Raw genomic sequence first — 15,226 nt, 5'->3', positions numbered from 1 at the left:
CTTTTAGTACTATCCATTTAGATTAAAATGAGTTCAGCCTGAGAAAAATCACAATATGACTCAGTTAAAGAACTGAATTTCAAAATAAGACAAAAGGCAGTTCAACTATGAGAACATTGATTGAAGTATGCTCTAAGAAGTATGCTCCAAAGAAGACTAAATTTACACCTCCCAAGCAGGGCCAAATTCTACATGTACAAAGAAAATGAAAAAACCATTCAGGTAACAGATGTAGGTATATCTTGCTTCTTAAATTGCTCTGTAAACTCATAAGCACTACATGATACAGATCATGAAATGGGTTTGGTTGATGACATAATTCTTTTGTAAAAGTTTATTTACTTTTAATTGAAGGATAGTTCCATTACAATGTGTTGGTTTCTGCCATACATCAACACGAATCAGCTATAGGTATACGTATGTCACCTCCCTCCCACTTCCCACCTCATCCCACCCATCTAGGTTGTGGTGACATAGTTCCTAATCCTTAACTTTCTTGGCAAACTGAGAAAAAAGTTTGGAGCTAGAGACATGAAACTTATTTCCTCTGCAGGTCTGTACTTGGTTAGTGCAAATTCACTTTAGTAGGTCACAACGCATGCTGGCCTTCAGCAGGACAGTTAGTAATACACTGCTGCTAGTCTTTGATTCTAACAAGCATGGTAGCCTGCTGACCTGAGTGGTAGCATAGTGAGCACTCCGTGTGGAGGGCTATAAGTCTGAGGCTGATGGGATGGCCACAGCTTCTTTCCTGTGTATAATTTTGACTCTGCTGACATAACACCAAGCAGCCTGATTTGAATAAGCAGCCTAAAATACTTACTCCTAATGGCCAACTCAGAGCAGTCATGAATAAGACACTTGCCTTAACTAGACATTAAAGATTCTGTTGAAAACACTGATTTTTTATAGCTGATGTTTCCCAAATGAAGTGTTCATCAAATTGTATGCTTCTCAATATTAGAAACAATAATGCAGAAAAACCATCATTAATCTTCTAGGCAAGCATGAAACGTACTGCCCTGATGAGAATGGTTTAAAGGACACTGAGACATCAAGTGGCAAGATTTATAGAAAAATACCCAGAAATAGATGGGGCTGTGTAAGACAGTGCACGGCCACCTTTGGTGAAACAGACTCGACTGCAATAGCCCAAGCTGCACCACCATATCAAAGTGTAAAGGCAAAATACGCAATACCAAGTTTACCTACACATTTCCTAGGGCTGTTCTCCCTTATTGCAATCATTCCACAAAGAGAAAGCCTGCTGAAAAAGATGGAAAGTACTGAGTAACTGCCTACTTGACCCACTTGGGAACCTGAAGGAAAAACCCATCCACTTGGAGTGCATCTGTAAGCTAAAAATACATTCGATCAACAAAACAGCAAAAAACTGACAATAGAAGAGAAAATAATCCAATGCCATCTAACTAGAGATGCTCTGTAGCCTAGTGGAGCCTGAAGGAAGGGCAAGCAAAGGCCTAGCTTTGCCTTTCAGGTCCTAGGACATATTCTCCATTCTAGTCCTCCCTACACAATGACCAGGAGGAAGTGCTAAGTATCTAGCTTAACAGAAAAAGACAGCTTCAAAGACTTCTACGTATGGCAATGAAGGAATGTGTTGTGAACAGGATTCTCTATTTCAGAGGGCTGTGCCTAATTTCAACACAATTCATTTGAAAATGGCAGAGATGAAGTATTTTCCCTAATGCATTTGTAAAATACTGAATAAACCTCCCATACTTAGTTGCAGCAGTTATGCAGTACCCGGACAACAGTCAAAATGAGGTTTCTAACTTATCTTTAGTTAAGTTTTAGAAAACAACTCATTAATCATCCTAACATTAAAAATGTATGATCGTGCTTCCCAGAACTCCTACATAGGCCTGATATGGTTCCTAGATCTTTCTTCTACAAGATTCTTTTATAATTTCTAATAGATGTGAATGTTATGAGAGCTTGGCAGGTAATCAACTTTCCTGAACCAACAGTACACCTTTTATAATGGTCCTCATGGAGATTATGACTACAACATACTTTATATGGAAACTGCTTCAACATGTGAATTTTATTGTAAGCAATTCATATTTTGATAGTAGAAGAGGTCCACTAAATTTTCTTGTCAATAATCTCCAAAGTAACCCTCATTTTAAATAAGCCAAACCTGAAATCGATATGAGGTTCCTGACTTGTTGGTAACCTGTGAGCTTTGACTTGTTTTTCCAGTTGTGATGATCTTACACTAATATATCCTTTAATCAAAGTCTCATATACTTTGTGAAATGAGCTGAAGGACACAGTCTGTTGGTATCCTTTAAAAAGAGAAGTCTAATGCCCTCATGGGACCAGACCAGTAACTGTGGTTTCATCAACACTGGCTTGGGTCATCTGTACTAACTGGCCCATATTTCATTTATTTATTTAATATTTCATTTTGAATAAAGAGATTTTATATTATTTCTTCGGTATTTTACATTCAAGTCTTGGTAAGTAGTAAACATATTGTTTTACCTACTTTTTTTTGGCGGGGGGGCACATAAAGCGACTTGTAGGATCTCATTTCCCAGACCAGGGACCGAATCTGGTTGTGGAATTTTTAATGCCAATAAGACAAAGGGTTGCTTAAATGACTTCTCTCTCTCAGGAGTTGATTCACATAAATTGAGCTTTGCAATCAACATACATACCAGGCAAGTACATGGATGCTTTTGGCAAACTGGTTTCTAGAAACAGATTCTGCTATTTGGAGTTGATAGAAACGCTATATAAAATTTCTGCTTCAAACAACTCTTTTGGATTTTTCCTTTCAATCTTCTAATAGTGAAAAGGGAAGTTACATATGTATGTATGTATGTATGTATGTATGTATATGTATGAGTGTGTGTATTTTTTGTGTATTTACTTACTTATTCAACCAAGGTCCTGCTAACACCTGCTTGAAGCATTTATAGCTTCTTAACCCAAACTCAGAGGTCAACAACTGTGGACCAAAGGGATGATGTGTGTGAGTGAGAAGAAAGTAAGTAGATAAGAGGAGGAAGAAAAACGAATGCCATCGACCTGAAAAGGCAAGTGAGTAACTGGAGAAAATAAATTATTTCTTCTAGCTGTGAGTGTCCTGAGATATAGGCTTCACTACTCATCCTTTTTCCCCCCCAAGTTATGAAAGTAGGACACCAAGGGATACCTAACTTCCTATGCAGCAAGACCATTATTTTAAGAAAAAGGGGAAACAAAATTCTGTTTTCTTAAAATAAGAAGTTTGAAAGGTTAGGAATCTGTGTGTACAGGCTAAGAATCTCCATCGACATACTTACTTTTGTCTCCTATGTTTTCCCCTGCTGCCTCCCCTTCCTCCTCCTCCTCCTCCTCCTCCTCCTCTTCCTCCACCTCTGTGGGCTGCACGTCATCCTGCGGGTCACAGGCACTAACTGGCGCATTCAGACAGCAGTGGTTGAACCCGCTATCTCGTGGCAGAGTGAAACTTCGAGGCTTGCCCCCGTTTCCATTTAACACTTGCATCCGCTCGCTCTCAGCTAAGGGGTATGGCCCATAGTGATCCTGAAGGTGGCACTTCTGCGTTGGCAGGGTAGACTGCCGCCTGTGCTCGGGGGAGATGGCCGCCGAGTCAGAGAAGACAGAATCCTCCAGGGGCAGAGTCTGAAGATAGTGTAATCCCGAGCTTGTCAGGGGCGTCTCGATTAAATCCTGCCAGGAGCGCCGCTGACTGGCTGTCTTGCGAATGGGGGACACCACACTGCTCCCAGTCACTTCCTGGCGAAATTCCTCATGGGAGGATTGCGACTGGGAGGTCTCTGTGGAGGACAGCCGGCTGTGTTTCGCTTCCACATAAGGACTGGCACAGCTCATCTGTGGAAAGGAGACTCTGATCAGTCTCCCAGAAGTAACAGACCACTCCTATCACCAAGGGACACCTTTGATTCCCAGCAGGTAATATTTATTCTTTGAGTGAATGACTACTCACCTTTTCACGTATCTCAAAGGTAGGCCCCAGCTTAAATTTTCAGAGACTGAGACATGGATGTATTGAAATACAGCTATGCTGGGCTCTCATGTAAAATGTGACATATTCGTGCAAAGTTTCACCACAATCAAAGTATAAGGGAATGTGAGTGCCTATATAAGAAATATTCAGCAACTAAAAAACAAACCCCAAGTTTTAAAATCTCTATGTGTTAAAAATCCTGAAGAACTGTTGTCAAATTCATATTTCCAGATTTTACAGAGTCTGGGGATGAGAGCAAGAATGGCTTTTGGATGTAAAAATAAGGTGATTCTCTCTAATGAGACACAACCCTTCCTCTTCTTCAAAGGTGGACTGTCTGCTCCTATGGAGCCAAGGAAAAGTTTTCTTATGGTCTTGTCAGTTCTGTGGCACACTCTAGAGTTAAAATGTAGGAAGGATAAGATTATACCCTGATGGGGATTAGCATTTGCCTTGAGCACAGCCTTCAGAATACATAAACACAAAAGAGAAATGGAATGTTTTTATCAGTGGAATTTAAAGTTTGGTAACATGTGTTACAGCACAAAGCACAACCAAGAAGGACTGGCATCAAGTGAATGTTGTTAAAGACTTGGAGGCACCCCTACTGGGAGGAGCCAGGTGTGTTCAATGTGGTCATTACGACTGAGGCTGAAGTTGTGGCCAGGAAAAGCCTAAGGTGAAAGTACATCTACCCCTTTGGGTAAAGGAGTTCAGTGGCATCTTCTGTGGGCAGTTTATCCACCCACGTGTTAATAACAATGTGGGTAGTTTCCTTCTTGAAATTCACAAGTTGCTATCATTAAAGAGCAGTTTGGTCAAGCAGTTTCCCTTTCTTTCATGTTTACAAATATTTTATTTTTAAAGGTTTATTTATTTGTATCTTTTGGCTGTGCCATGCAGCATGTAGGATCTTAGTTCCCCGAGCAGGGATGGAACCCATGCCTCCTACATTGGAAGCGTGGAGGTTTAACCATTGGACCCCCAGGGAGTCCCTACAAATATTTTAAAAGAATATTCAGATCCTGACTTTTTAGGGAAAGAGGGAAAATATGATACAAACTATATCTTGTTACTGACTTCATTATTTCATTTGTTTAGTTCATCCTGGCATTCTGTTGCACTGCAGCATTTATTAAGGAAGTGTGTATATGGACATGTGTATACAACTCTGCATTTTTTTCTACTTTTCTTCTTTTTCCCTTAGGTAAGAGACACTATCATCAAACATTTCAATTAAAAATGTGACTTCCCTTTCAGTCATTAGCCAAAATATTTATCCATTTATTCCATTTATTTATTTCAGAAATATTCACTGAGCACTGAATAAATAAGTATCAGTGCTGTGCTAGGCCACAGGGATGAACAGATGAATTGAATGGAGTCCCTGTTCTCAAAAAGTTCACAGTCCAGTTCAGTGAGCTGTTTGCAGTCCCAAATATGCCGATTTAGTATCTCTGGATTAGGCCTGAGTATCTGCATTTCTAAAACATTCCAGAGCTGATCCTTATGCATAGCCAAGGTTGAGAAGTGGCCTCGAATTATATCAACATCTTGCATAGCACCTTTCTTGTTAAAAATCCCCTGGAGTAACACAGAAGTGGAATCAGGTTGGTTGCTATTGTTACCTAAATCCAGTTTCCATTACCTATGTGGAAGATTCAGTCCCAAGATAGGCAGAATGGACTCTTACGTACCATGACCATGCAATGTACAGTCTTTAAAATGGGACAGTATTGAGACTCTTTCAATAATTCTGATGAGCATAAAACAAATAGGGACAGTTAAAAAAATCAAGGTACAGTCTATACACAGAATGATTTAAACACGTTTAAGAAGTCTTAAGAAGGGTACCACATAAACACATATACATTAAACCAGATCCCATAGCTATCTGAAAAGCTACCTACCAAAACATGTTCAATACAGATATAATATCAATTTTTACTACTGTTTCTAAAGAACATAGGAATGAACTTTGTTAGCGTAGAATAGATAAGGTCAATTTACATATCTTTTTCCACAAAACTTTTTTTTTGTTGATAGTTCATGAAGGCTACTCTGATACAAATGGTATGTTTTCTTAATAAAACTGGTAAGATATTTCTAAGTGTGGAATCTGTGGTGACTGTTTCTCCTGATTAAATATTCTTTGTATACTTAAAGTTTCTCCCTTATTTCTTTTAGGCTCCCTGTTTTCTTTCCCCCTGAAAAACCCAAGGTCTGACAAGTAATTCACCACACAATGTTTCTTAACATAAAAAAAGGATGTTTCAGATCCAAGAATCCAATACTATATTGAGTACATTACTATTGGCAACTTACAGAGGGAGGCCGTGGGTATGTATCGTAGGGGGGAGGAGGGCTGTCCTGTTTAGGTGTTGATGGAGTATCTGCTTCTTCCTTGTCACTCTCACTCCAGTAATCTGAAAGTTCACACATATGGATACATCAATATTCCATTAAAAGTGTCTAGCCATATTTTCAGTAACACGCACTACCAGCTAACAAAAGGAAGTTTAAATTCCATTTCTAGACACTGATCCCCAGCACTGGCTACTCTAGGTCCAACAACTTTTATTTTCAGCTGGGATTTGAGGAGAAAGAAAGAGTACAATCACCCAATTCCCACCTCCTTTTAAAGCAAGCAATTACACATAGCTGCAGTTTTAAGGAGTTACGAAAAAGATAATGCATAAGTCAAATCAGCTTTAGGGTATAATTCCAGACCAAACTACTTGAAACTTCAAAGAATGAATGCTGTTACATGACGTTTCTTAAAGGGGTATCATTTTATCTTAAAGATGAACACTCAAAGAAGAAATGCATACATTGCTGGAGATCTCTACAGATATAAACAGCTCCCAAAATAATGTTCTCAATTCTCTTCTCTGGCTTCAGTTCACTGGTTATCTAACAATCGCTGTTTCCAGAGTCATGCTGACACGAGTCTCTATAACACCATACTCCCACCTCTACTTGGAAACACATGGCAAACCTTGATTCTTGCCAAACGCAAAAGGGCAAATCTGCTGATGTGGGCTGTAAGCTCCAAACTTCTAGAATTACTTAAAAGGGTAGAAAATGTAAGCCGCTAGACAAAATGACTTGGCAGACCTCAGGCAAGAGGGAAGAGGAAAAACTGAGGTACACTGGTTGAATAAAATACAGCACAAAGGCCAATCATCAGATCTGTTCTACCAATATTTCAACCACCCTATAACTGCTGGGTTAATTTTTTGTGTTTACAAGGAAAAATCTAGAAGTATCACCCATATGAATTTCAAATGATAAAAGAAAAGGTAGCCAAACAAAAGGTTTCTTATTCTTATGAAAAGCTCCACCACAAAAGAACCACTAGAAGGCTTAACTAATACTTAGATGTAGGTGAAAAATCATGGCACATATTTTTATAGGTACCTTTTTCCATCTAGGAATTCCCATATTGTAATATTTTTATACATTTTCCTTGTGGTGCTGATTAATAAGTACAATTAACATTTACTGAGTACTTATTATATGCCAAATAGAAAGTAGTAAAACTGGGGTTTGAACTAAGAAATTGCCTTGTTCTAAACCTTGAAGGGTTAAATTACTGGGACACTTTCGTATGACTTAGTTTAATGTGACATTAAAGAGAGAGTTTAATGTGACATATATTCATGATTTTTCAAGCCTCTGTCCTCCCTGCTAAAGAATTTGGTCAAAATTCTTTAGCAATGGAGAGAAAGTCTCTGAAAATCCTATTCCTGCTTTAATTATCCCCTTTGAGTAAAAGAAAAGCAAAGACTATAGTTAACCTAAATTTGATATCTGGTTTTTACACTGGGTCACACTGGTGATGGGAAGCGTACTAAGTTTCCTCCCAAATATGAATTGATGTAGCTACCTAGAAACAGACCCAGTAAATGCTAGTCAGAAAAGCATGGACTATATATTCGTGCAGATGCAGCTTCAATGTTTGGCTGTACCAACTGCCATTTCCGTGCTCTTGTGAAGGTGACTTAATCTCTCTGAGTCTGTTTTGTTATCTGTAAAACGGGGCTAATAAACACCACCTTTCAGAGTTGTATGAGTGGGGTACTATGGTAGCACATATTTAAGTGCCTTACACCTTGAAAGCACTAAAAAATATTAGGATTCCTAATACTGGTGGATTGGCAGGTAGCACACTAGGACAGTCTGTCCCAGATCACACAGGAAATAAATGCCTGGTGTTCCCATCTTCTTAGCCATCAATTTTTTCTTGTAGCAAGTTCCAGCAATGAAAAGTGAATTCTGGATCTCTGGGGCCTCAGTTGGGTAGTTGTGTGGGAGCTTGAATACTACTGGGAAATTATTGCTGGAGGGAGAGGTACTAAGCACCCCTCCTCCTTCTCCCAAGCAGTAGGCCTGCCAAGATCACTCTGCTCTTACCCTTCCTACTATTTCTAGAAACTATGACACCTGTGCTGAGTTTTCCCTTCACCTTTGCAGTGAGACTTTGGGTCTCAAGGAGTTAGCACCTGAAATGGTCCAATCAGCACATTGAGAAGGAGAGGATAACTATTTTCTTAAGATCTCTATGACTAATACTACAAGTGACAGATTCAGGAGATTCTCTCTACTTCCCGCCCTAATCCCTCCTTCCTTGATAAATGAGGAAAAATTCTAGTTTGAAATTTGATGTAATTCTTGGTTTGCTAAAAAAGAAGCACCATCAAACCAAATTTTTCGTGGGTTGTCTAAGAAGAGGTTGAAATACCACTTTGTAAATTAACTTCATTTCATACACTAAGCCACGTGTCCCTGAGAGAGTAATGCCAGGGAAGAGCCTACAGAAAATTCAGGCCTTTTTGGGTTTGTGTGGAAAATTACCAGCACACTGCTGCCCAGAGGCTGAAACCAGTCTGATTTTCATTCTAAGAGCAAATTAATTTATTTTTCTTAGCTCTCTTATTTAGCACGGAATGAATGGATACTTTTTAAAGTCTCTCGCAGTGATATTCAATTTAACAAGTAACTAATCATGAATAAACAGTGCCATCAATAGAAGAGGAAAATTTCCACTTCTCATGTTGATACAAAGAATAATCTGAAAAAAATTGACTTTTTCATTTAGAACTATCAAAGAAACACAATGAACTTTATTCATTTTTATGTAATTAAAGCTTTACAAAGACCTTACGTGTGATTGAAAATAATGTGTCATGAATGTCTGATCTGAAGCTGGAAAAATACAAAAAAGGATTCGCAGACATTAGCCAAATTATGATCTTGGCAAAATTCAATGTAACCCTGTTTTCTCTACATAAAATAATGCATAATGAAAAAGATCCTCATATCCTTTATACTGCTGTAGTTAAAGACAGCAAGTCACTAAACTTTTAAGTCAATGAAAGAGTCACTTCTAAGCTATACTCAGTATTTAAATAGAAACAGTGTTTGGCAGTTATTCCTTTGCATCTTTCTGAAATATTCCCAATTCTCAAAGAGCTTTATTTTGTTTCAGGTTTAACTTCAGTGCTGAGAATGGTACTCAGATGTCAAACAATTCTATAGAACTGTGGTGTAGACACGTGCATCCAGCAATTGACTATATAGGATATCGTGAGACCTAACCCCATATAAGGTAGGAAGTCTAATACGCTTCTGATCCATGTCAGAGTGTCTGATGAATGTATACTCTAAGGGGAAATCTAAATTATCTCAGAGATTCTGGTTGTAGAGAATTGAACTGTAACTTTAAGCTTCTACTTATGATTATCTACCATTTTCTAGTAGGCACTAAAATAAATGCTCACATGACAGACTATGGCAGCATGAATCCATGGAATAAGTATTTTTTGGAACCTGCATGTGCAATGTGACTTACCAGTTCTTTCATCCATAATGAATTTTGGTTATATAATACCAAGTACAAAGGAAATCCACTAAAATCAAGGTCATGCTCAGCTTCAAAGCAATGTCGAGTGACAAAATACAGAAGTTAAGCCTGAAAATCCAAGTTTCCTTATTCATGCAAATTGACTTTTTAAAGATTCATTTCCCTATCAGCACATTGCCCACACTTCTAATTCTTGCATCTTAAAAAACAGAGAAACAAATCTACAAGCACTTTTAAAGAACAGCTTTCATGCCTTTTAAAAGTAATTTGAAAAGGGGCTGGTGTGTGTGTGTGTGTGTGTGTGTGTGTGTATTTAGTTCTCTTACTATAACTGTAGGCCCATACATTAAGTAGAAGAATTAAGCAGGGAATAAACCTTTAACAATGAAGAAATGTGACTTAATTACTGGCCTGACACTTCATAGTCCTTGCTGGGTTTGCCTGTGCACAGTGATTTGATGGAGATGGCTTCCATGTTATTTGTGGATGTACCCATGCTGCTTCTACTCTCAGAAATGTTTTATTTTATTACTTCTCATCCTGTGAGAACCAGTTCAGATTATGTCCACATAATGTCTTTCCCATTTCCTTCCTGGAAGAAATCTCTCCAGACTCATTCCCATGGAATTCGGTTTGTACTTTTCCATGTCTCACTTTCTCTATTTTACTAAGAGTATCTTTTCTGCTACAATTCAATGTAATTTCAGGCAGGATGAGTGCCTGCTGCTGCTAAGTTGCTTCAGTCGTGTCTGACTCTGTGTGATCCTGTAGACGGCAGCCCACCAGGCTCCCCTGTCCCTGGGATTCTCCAGGCAAGAACACTGGAGTGGGTTGCCATTTCCTTTTCCAATGCGTGAAAGTGAAATGTGAAAGTGAAGTCACTCAGTCGTGTCCGACTCTTAGTGACTCCATGGACTCCAGCCTACCAGGCTCCTCCATCCATGAGATTTTCCAGGCAAGAGTACTGGAGTGGGGTGCCATTGCCTTCTCCAAAAATTTCACCATAATACAATTAGAGTGCTAGATGAAGGCCTCACTCAGAAACACTTTGTTGTTGTTCAGTCACTCAGTCATGTCCGACTCTTTGCGACCCCATGGACTGCAGCATGTCAGGTTCCCTGTCCTTCACTGTCTCCCAGAGTTTGCTCAAACTCATGTCCATTGAGTCGATGATGCCAGAAACACCTCAATATTTAATAAAGTCTTCTCTTTCTCTTCAGTGCTAATATTTTACATCAGGCTCACTGATTACTTTCTCCAAGTATATCCTCGTTAATCCTGCCCCCTCTTCAGGATTTTTTTTTTTTTTAATTTTGTATCCATTTAGCAATTTTTAAAATCAGTTGCATGTTGTGCAAAAATTAGTACTCATTTACTTTATGTCGCTCTTTAATTTTTCTTAGGTAATTTCAAGTGTATATTTTTGAAATTCTCAACAAGATGATAAATTCCCATCGGCAAAAATCATGTTATGTTATTTCTTGGACATGTTCCTGCCCTATCTCCCCACTCTTCACTGCTCTAGGCACCTCCATTCTCTTATCCTATGGCTCTAAACCAGGGGTTGGTAAGCTACAGTCTGCAGGCCAAATGAGGCACTTGGCCTGTTTTTATACAGCCTGTGGATCAAGAATGGCTTTTACATTTTAAGTGGATTAAAAAAAAATCAAAAGAAGTTTCAAAATGTGAAAATGTTATGAAATTCAATCTCATTGTCCATAAATAAAGCTTTATGGAAGTACAGTCACTTCTTTTCATGTGTCTGTAGCAGAGTTGAATAGCTTCAAAGAAACCTTAAGGCCTTCAAAGCCTAAGATATTTACTGTTTGGCTCTTTACTCAGAAAGTTTCCTGACCCCTGACCTAAAACTTTGCTGACAGATTGGTTTTGGGATCTGGTTATCTTTTTTAGATATCTCTAACCTTTAGTTTTTAGATGCTTTAAAAAGTTTTCTCTGTGAGGAAACAAAGTTTTCCGAATCTTCACATCAACACACAGACTATACATACTGGAGACACAACTAGAAGTATGTTTGTGTATCATTCTATAGAATTCCTTTAGCTTTAGGATGTCTCAAAAGTTTTCAAAAAACGAGTTATGCTTCCAAGGGATGTACAGCAAACATTCTTTGGGAAAAGTAAAGCCACTTTTAGAATGGTAACCACAACTTTTGTTGAGATTTCAATTCTGCATCAGGATATTGTGTTTCATAAATATGAGGTCAATACTAAGGCAAGTTCCATATGATCACAGAGCTAACACACTAACAGAACTGAAGAACACAACCAAATGAGATATTTGATGAAAGAATGAATCATTCATCTGAGCTCTCTGCATGAAAAAGCACTTAAATGTCTGTGAAACCACTAAGTAGAAAAAACCACTAAGGACCTAGAATTGGGTCAATATAGGACCAATTCTAGGCTTTTTAATTTTTAAGAAATAGTCTAAAGGAGATGGCAACAAATAGGAACAAACTCCATATTAGCCGCTCTAAAAATCTGAGTTTATTTCCTGTTTGATTTACTAAATCCTACCCATAAGATGCTATGGTTTGGATTCCTTTGAAGTGCACAAAAGAGAGAAAAAAAACACCACCACAGATTGACATTTGCATTTTCTTTCAAGTGATAGCAATGAAACACTGTAGAGGAAAATAGCAAGGGAAAAAAACATAACAATAGTTAAAAAAAAAAGTATTCCTTTACCTTGTTCTTGCTTAATCCTCTCTCTTTCTGCATATCCTGCAGTCAGCATGTTAATTCTGTTAAGCCACCTGAAATAACAAATATCAGTAACATTGCAACTGAATTTCTTATAATTTACCTTTTTGGAAATATTTATTTTCAAATGCATATGAGTATATGGAATAACCTCAGATAAAAGATGTGTTGTTTTTTGTTACTCTTAACACATGGAGTTGTCAATAAGTTATAATTTGCTGTAGTACTAACTGTTCCCACAGTAAAGATGCTATTTCACAAGAAAAGTCTTGGACAAGCCTGTATATATCTGCAATATAAAGGGGTCTGAGATGACCAAAGTCCTATAATTAGTTTTGATGAATCTCTTTTATATTTAATGATCCAAGGGGAAACACATCTGAGTAGTACTATGGAAATCTGTCTCTAAATACAAGGGTATTTGGTTTTTCCAAAACAAAAATTACATATACAATTTTAACCTACATTTTGGATCCTGAAAATTTATTTCCACAAACAATAGTAATTTAAAATTAAATCTTAGTTCTCTCCTCTTTCAGGAGAATTGCTATTGCCAACATAGGGGACTACCTGAAGCAAAGCACTGCTTCAATCTCCATCTTATGTTCCATTACTCTGGTAACTGTTTACACTGCATCAGTTTATCGAATCACAAAGTCTTTAAACTAACTTGACAATTTTTCACTGGTTAATCCTGAACTATGATTCATATATTTTCCCAAATAAGAAAGTAAGGGAGAATCAGCCTTCTAAACCAGCTAATAGAGTTAATATTAAATTGTGGAATAATCTGATCTTAACTATTTAAAAAATTGTTTTTGAGAACTTCTTCTCCTAAGAGATTATTTCCCCTGTCAACTGGAAGATGAATATCTCTGAAGTGACTCATATACTTCATCATTGTGCCAAGTGCTGTTGACTGTGCATCAGATACTGAGAATATCTTGAAGAGAGAGGGAGGAAAGTTGTTTCTCTAATGGACAAAATCACACCCATGGAAATTTAAGGCTTAATTTTAGGAACAAGTCACTTAAAGCTCAACTTTGACAAAACCTACAGTGCAATGATTACCTCAAGTATGTCTGGGAAGTAAAAAAGGGAGCAGAAATGAAAACAAAAAGTAATCAAATGAATTCAGTACGATGGTATATACACACATAATGCAGAAAATTATAAACTGTAAGAAGCTAACCTCATAACAAATAACCTTTTAAAAATGACTAATCATTAGTAAAAGGTCAACATGAAAATCTAGTCTATAGGTGACTTGTAGTAAGAAAGGAGTTGAATTTGTATTACAAGGCAAGTCTTAGCACCCTTAGGAAAGACTGCGTTGGTGCTTTTTGGGTAGAAATGATGTTGATGTTCCACCAGAGGAACATTTATTGCTGAATTTTAATTCAGTACCTCCTATTTACTACTTCTTAATATATCATTGAAATTTAATTTTGTTATTAGCTAAAGAGCAATGAGGACTTGTATAAGATGAATAAAGAAACTAAAAAGAGGCTTCTTAATTTTTCAGCTCAACAACATTTATTAAATGTCTGTTATATGATGAACAATGAGCTATGCTTTAGGGGTCCAAAAATGAATAAGACATAATTTCTGCCTTTGATGAGCTCCAGGATTCTTAAATTTCACAAGACAGTGAAAACATTAAACTACTTTTAGGAAGACAAATTCTGCCCACAATAAAAACTCTTTAGAAAGTATGTGTATAAACTTGGGCCAGGGTATACAAATACAAAAGGCTGAATGCTACACAGCTGTTGTTGCTGTCTTGGATAAGTCTCCTTAGGCCCTGGTTAGAAAATGCTTAACTAAACACTTGTTGCAGTTACGATTTGGTGTTTATATGCTATTATGAATAGCAGATATGACTGAACTGAACTGAACTGATGCATTAATTGAGGTAAGAAATATTTAGGTGTGCCAGGTACTGTCCTAGGCATGAAGGATAGAGAGATAAATGAAATAAAGTATCTGTTTCCATGATGCCTATATTTTCAGTGAGGGAGACAGACAACATGCAGGAATAAGATTGGGCCTACGGTGAACATTCCAGTGAAGCTGCCAAGAACACACAGAATAACGTACTGAGAGGGAAATAAGAGTAAGAATTATGGAAGAAATGTACAAATAATAACTACTAAACAGAAACTGGTGAGTCCTGACAATTACAATGACATATGTGCTGACATGAAAAGGAATACACAGGCCAAGTAAATTCAGTAAATAAGTCTCAGAATACTTGAGAAACATGATGTTTTATTTTCTTCCCACAGATTTCACACAGACTGGCAAAAAAGATTTTTTTAAGGTTTCAATGCTCATTTCTGAGGAGGGAACAGATGGATTGGTGGTAGGGTGCTCAAAAGTGTTTTTTGCAAATTACCTCACATTCCAACTTAAAGCTACTCAAAAAACAGAAGGTGAGGTTTTAATATTCTAACATTTATATTTGGGTATATGTATATTTGGGTATATGTATGAATAAGTGTATGAATGTGTATACATACATGAAGATTTTATAGAAGTAAATTAAATCTAAGGATTGCCTTTTCATTCCAATTACTAGGTCCTGTCAAAACTGCTGCTGCTGCTGCTAAGTCGCTTCAGTCATGTCTG

At 37.5% G+C, this 15,226-nt stretch overlaps 1 protein-coding gene across 6 annotated transcripts in view; it reads right to left on the bottom strand.

Annotated features, from left to right (window-relative positions):
- CNKSR2 (connector enhancer of kinase suppressor of Ras 2) overlaps positions 1-15,226 on the bottom strand; it is a 286,090-nt gene that overhangs the window by 43,721 nt on the left and 227,143 nt on the right. For 5 of the 6 annotated variants that reach the window (XM_086387243.1, XM_086387241.1, XM_086387240.1 and 2 more), the window contains 3 exons: positions 12,581-12,648; positions 6,332-6,432; positions 3,318-3,870 (listed from right to left, as the gene is read on the bottom strand). In XM_086387243.1, coding sequence (XP_086243369.1) covers positions 3,318-3,870; positions 6,332-6,432; positions 12,581-12,648 — 722 coding nt within the window. Of the gene's footprint in view, positions 1-3,317; positions 3,871-5,274; positions 5,591-6,331; positions 6,433-12,580; positions 12,649-15,226 lie in introns of those variants that run through there. The other variant, XM_086387246.1, reaches the window with a different exon arrangement.

The sequence above is a fragment of the Bos grunniens genome, chromosome X (assembly GCF_055505025.1).
Source record: "Bos grunniens cultivar Pamir isolate PY7600 chromosome X, Bosgru_T2T1.0, whole genome shotgun sequence".
Classification (NCBI taxonomy): Eukaryota; Metazoa; Chordata; class Mammalia; order Artiodactyla; family Bovidae; genus Bos; species Bos grunniens.
Note: the sequence above shows the minus strand (reverse complement) of the source record. Positions and strands in the feature narration are given on the sequence as shown.